At 40.9% G+C, this 4,924-nt stretch overlaps 1 protein-coding gene across 1 annotated transcript; it reads right to left on the reverse strand.

Annotated features, from left to right (window-relative positions):
• Nucleotides 1-568: 568 nt before the first annotated feature.
• On the reverse strand, nt 569-1,525 carry LOC139187217 (olfactory receptor 6B9-like). The gene has a single exon (XM_070803227.1). It carries the CDS (start codon nt 1,523-1,525, stop codon nt 569-571), a length of 957 nt encoding a protein of 318 aa, XP_070659328.1.
• Between the last annotated feature and the right edge of the window lie 3,399 nt (nt 1,526-4,924).

The raw sequence follows: 4,924 nt of genomic DNA on the forward strand, positions 1-4,924 counted from the left end.
ACATACATATGTATATAAAATCCTATTTTCTCTCTACCATGGTAAGTTTTGCACGCTATCTTGCAATGTTTCTTTTGGAGTCTGAAAGGTATTTCTCTCTCATTTTTTCATAGATTTTAAAAAGTAATTAAATGAGATATCATTAAGATCAGTTGATTATAAAAGGAACAAGTCCCCTAACCCACTAGGAAGCAAGCAACAGGTCACTACTTTGACTATCGCAGAACTTCTTTTTGTATATGCCTCCTAAGATAGAAAGGGCTTTTAAAACAAAACAAAATTAAACTGGAAAAATGCCATTAATATAACTCTAAAAACTAGTTGTATAACTTTCTGAATATCTTCTTGAAAAATAGAATTACTTTATAATGATTTTACCAATGTATGTGTTTTAGAGTTCTGATTATTTAACTCTTTGCCTCCTAAAAGAAAGAATTTAATTAATACAAGAAAGAAAAGGGAATTTTCTTTGATTTATAACCTCTTATTCCTTAATTATTGTATTAAGTCAGTATGTTTATCATTGCAGATGATGAAAAAAAGAAGAAAATCTGAAATCTGGATTTCTTCAGCAAAGAGAATCTCTCAAGAAAAGGGCTCGGCCACTTACCATGGTTTTTCTGATGGCATTTTTGACCTCCTTTTTCCTCAGGCAGTAGATGATAGGGTTGAGCATGGGAGTAAAGACTGCATATATGGCTGAGATCAACTTGTTAGAATTGAATGAAGCAATGGCCCGAGGTCGGACATACATGAAGATCACAGCTGTGTAGAAGATGACTACCACCATAAGGTGAGAGGCACAGGTAGAGAAAGCCTTCCACTGCCCAGTGGCTGAAGGAATGTGCAGGATGGCAGAGACAATGAAGGCATAGGAAAGGACAGTGGCTGAGAGAGGAAACACAAGGATGATGATGGCTAGCACAAAGTCTACCATCTCTGTCATAGACAAATCCATGCAGGCCAATTTGAGGATGGGGGAAACATCACAGAAAAAATGGTTCAAGATATTATTACCACAGAAGGAAACTTGGGAGATGAAGTATACTTTTGCCAAGGAGACAGTAAAGCCACTCAGCCAGGAACTGATGGTTAGCTGAACACAAAATTCTGTGGTCATCATAACCGGATAGCGAAGAGGCCAACATATAGCCACATAACGGTCATAGGCCATGGCAGCCAAGAGCACACACTCAGTACAGGCAAGTGACGTGAAGAAATAGAGCTGGGTCATGCATCCCAAGAAGGAGATGGTATTGGGACAAAGCAGGAATCCAGCCAGCATCTTGGGGACGGTGACAGATATATACCAGGTCTCCAGAAAGGACATGGTGCCCAGAAAATAATACATGGGCTTGTGCAGGGATCCAGTGACCCATATGGTGAGGATGATGACTACATTCTCCAACAGCACAAACAGGTAGGTGATGAGGAAGAGGAAGAAAAGCAGAACTTGCAGCCAAGAGTAAGTAGGGAAGCCCACCAGGACAAATTCACTAATATGAGTGATATTTTCCTTCCACATAATTAGGACATCAAAAGACAAAAGATTAAATGATGGCAGCACCAGATTGAAGAGTGAATTCACATTGGCGCAAGGGGCCCTCAGGCTACATTAAACATAAACCTAGGGTCATAATCTGGTCGTGGGGTATAATTTAGGTCACTGGAGGCCACAGCATCTTCTCTAGAATATCAGGTGTCAGAACAGGACCTGAAAACAAATAGAACATAGACACAAAGCTAAGATTCTCAAAGTAGAATCATGAGGTCAGATTCAGGGTTTAGGCCTTTGGATCTGAAGAGGCCTCCAGGTAGTACTAGGAGGACATCCTTTCCTTATCATCATATTCACAGATTTCAGAGGCAGCTATAAGGTAGGAAATCATCACAATTAGAGAAAGTGCCAAGGATTGTCCAGGAAGCAAGGAAGTTTGAAGTCTGGAGAAAATAGAAACAGAATATCAACTAGGAAAGACCCTCCTGGCCAGAAGAACTGCTGACCCTGGTCTACTCCTCAGCTATGCCCTATGTCTTTTGAAGACACTGGCAACAGTACTTAATAATTCACTGCCTATTTTTAGGCCCACTGCTGCTGCTGCTGCTAAGTCGCTTCAGTCGTGTCCGACTCTGTGCGATCCCATAGACGGTAGCCCACCAGGCTCCCCCGTCCCTGGGATTCTCCAGGCAAGAACACTGGAATGAGTTGCCATTTCCTTCTCCAGTGCGTGAAAGTGAGAAGTGAAAGTGAAGTCGCTCAGTCCTGTCTGACTCTTAGCAACCCCATGGACTACAGCCCACCAGGCTCCTCCATCCATGGGATTTTCCAGGCAAGAGTACTGGAGTGGGGTGCCATTGCCTTCTCCATTTAGGCCCACAGCTTTTAAAAAATTGAATAAGTTTTTTTCAAAAATTTTTTTCTTTTTTGGTAAACATTTCCCTCTTAGAATAATTAAATATATTTTGGTGTTTTAGATGACTTCTAATAACTTCTAATGCTAATAATTACATCTTTAATAGCTGTACATAATAGCTACACTTATACATATGTAATATTATATATACATATCTACTGGTTACATTTTTTTAGAATAGTTCACAGTTGATCTCAAATTAATCTGTATAATTCATCTACATCTTCTTCAAAGACTGGCTCAAATATTTTATACTTCTGGAAGAAATGCTACTTGACTAATTCTATCTACTTCCTGACTCTGAAACTCCTTATTATGGACACTACTTGAGGGCAAGCTGCATTTAAGAAGCTGCCTTGGGAGTGGGAAATCAGGAGATTTGACAAATTGAAAGGGTCCTGGGCTTCCCAGGGCACAATATATAATCTGAGGAAATTTAAAAACACTTTCGTCATAAACAGAGACAGAAGAAAAAGAACAGATAAAAATTGGGTTGAGATTATAAGTTAAATGAATTTTAAAAGAGAAACATATTCTTTAAGAAGCCCAATAGAAATCAGGGAACTGGAAAGAAGAATAAGATTTTAAATTTCCTAAGCAGGAGATGTCGGAGAAGGCGATGGCACCCCACTCCAGTACTCTTGCCTGGAAAATCCCATGGACGGAGGAGCCTGATGGGCTGCAGTCCATGGGGTCGTGAAGAGTCAGACAGGACTGGGTGACTTCACTTTCACTTTTCACTTTCATGCATTGGAGAAAGAAATGGCAACCCACTCCAGTGTTCTTGCCTGGAGAATCCCCGGGACAGGGGAGCCTGGTTGGCTGCCATCTATAGGGTCGCACAGAGTTGGACATGACTGAAGCGACTTAGCAGCAGCAGCAGCAGCAGCAGCAGCAGCAGCAAGCAGGAGATGTAGGAGATGCAGGTTCCATTGTTGGGTTGGGAAGATTCCCTGGAATTGGAAATGGCAACCCACTCCAGTAGTCTTGCCGGGAAAATTCCATGGATAGAGGAGCCCAGCGGCCTCAGTCCATGGACCTGCAGAGTCAGACTGAACGATTGAGCACTCACACACAAATATTTAGTAATTATTTCTGATTTATATGTACTTTGTAGCCTAATCCTCCCACTTCCACATCCCCACCCTGCCCCCGCCCAGATCTCTAATAAAGTAGCTGGTTATATGTGTTGGAAAAATTGAAATAAAATGGATTCAAATTTGACTTCTTTCTCCCCTCAAAAGCATTATCCTTTAATTAAGCTTAACAACTCTCTCAGGGAGGTCAATTTGCCTGAGAGTGAAGCCCTATGGAAGCACATAGCCTAAATTCTATCAATTACAGAACAAGGTTGTGAAGGAATTTTTACATGTGAATGCACACTCACTTGTGTCTGATATTTCAGGAATAACAGAACACAAAAAAGTAATACAACAAGAGACTTGATATGGACAAAAGAAAGCCCAATATTCAGAAGGTACTACAACATTAAGGAAACTGCAGAAGAGTGGGACAAATAATTGGAAGACCTGAATTCTAGTCCACGATTTCTCTCTTATTAACTTTATAATCTGATGTAAACTTCAAGTTACCAAACTTTAATTCCCTTAAAAAAAGGTTATAATACTAAAAAATTCAACAAATTATGGATGCAGACAATTTATAGAATTGTTGAAAAGTGAAAGTGAAGTTGCTCAGTCGTGGCCTACTCTTCACGACCCCATGGACTGCAGCCTACCAGGCTCCTTTGTCCATGGGATTTTCCAGGCAAGAGTACTGGAGTGGGTTGCCATTGCCTTCTCCGTTATAGAATTGTTAGTGGTTAAGATAAAGATCTAGGCTTCCCTGGTAGCTCAGATGGTAAAGAATCTTCTGCAATGCAGGAGACCAAGGTTTATTCTTGGATGGGGAAGATCCCCTGGAGAAGGGAATGGCTACCCACTCTAGTATTCTTACCTGGGAAATCCCACAGACAGAGATGCCTGACGGCTACAGTCCATGGGTCACAAACAGTCGGACATGACTGAGCTACTAAGCACATAAGATAAAGATCTACTTCACGCTCATTGGAGACTTGGTCCCACATGGCATTTTGAAAGTATAAAGATGAAAAGGTCAAATTTCTATATTCAGATCTTGAGAAGATAATATAAGGAAACAAGCCATTACAGTCCTCTGTGTTACAGACACAAATAAGATAGGTAGCCCCTGGGTCTAAAAAGATCTTAACATTGCCTTCAGCGGTGGCCTTCAAAGAAAGCAGTAAGGCTTTATCTGCACCTTGGCAAGTGAGCCCTACCGGAGAAAAATCACAAAAGAGGACAGATGATACCAGCATAAATTTAGTCATGTAGCTCAACTGAACCACAATGGCTGGTATCCTACACTATGTTTTAAATTGATTCACTCTCTATATTTCCCAAAGATTTCTTGGTTTTGGTCTCTAATCTGCCATTCCACTCTCTCCTCCAACTCTCATCAGACAATTTCTCCTCTTATAAAGACAAACG

Source organism: Bos indicus, chromosome 15 (assembly GCF_029378745.1).
Source record: "Bos indicus isolate NIAB-ARS_2022 breed Sahiwal x Tharparkar chromosome 15, NIAB-ARS_B.indTharparkar_mat_pri_1.0, whole genome shotgun sequence".
In the NCBI taxonomy this organism is placed as follows: Eukaryota; Metazoa; Chordata; class Mammalia; order Artiodactyla; family Bovidae; genus Bos; species Bos indicus.

What these genes read in the sequence shown, in the direction of transcription:
- LOC139187217 (XM_070803227.1), bottom strand. Translation starts at nt 1,525, where the DNA reads ATGTGGAAGGAAAATATCACTCATATTAGTGAATTTGTCCTGGTGGGC.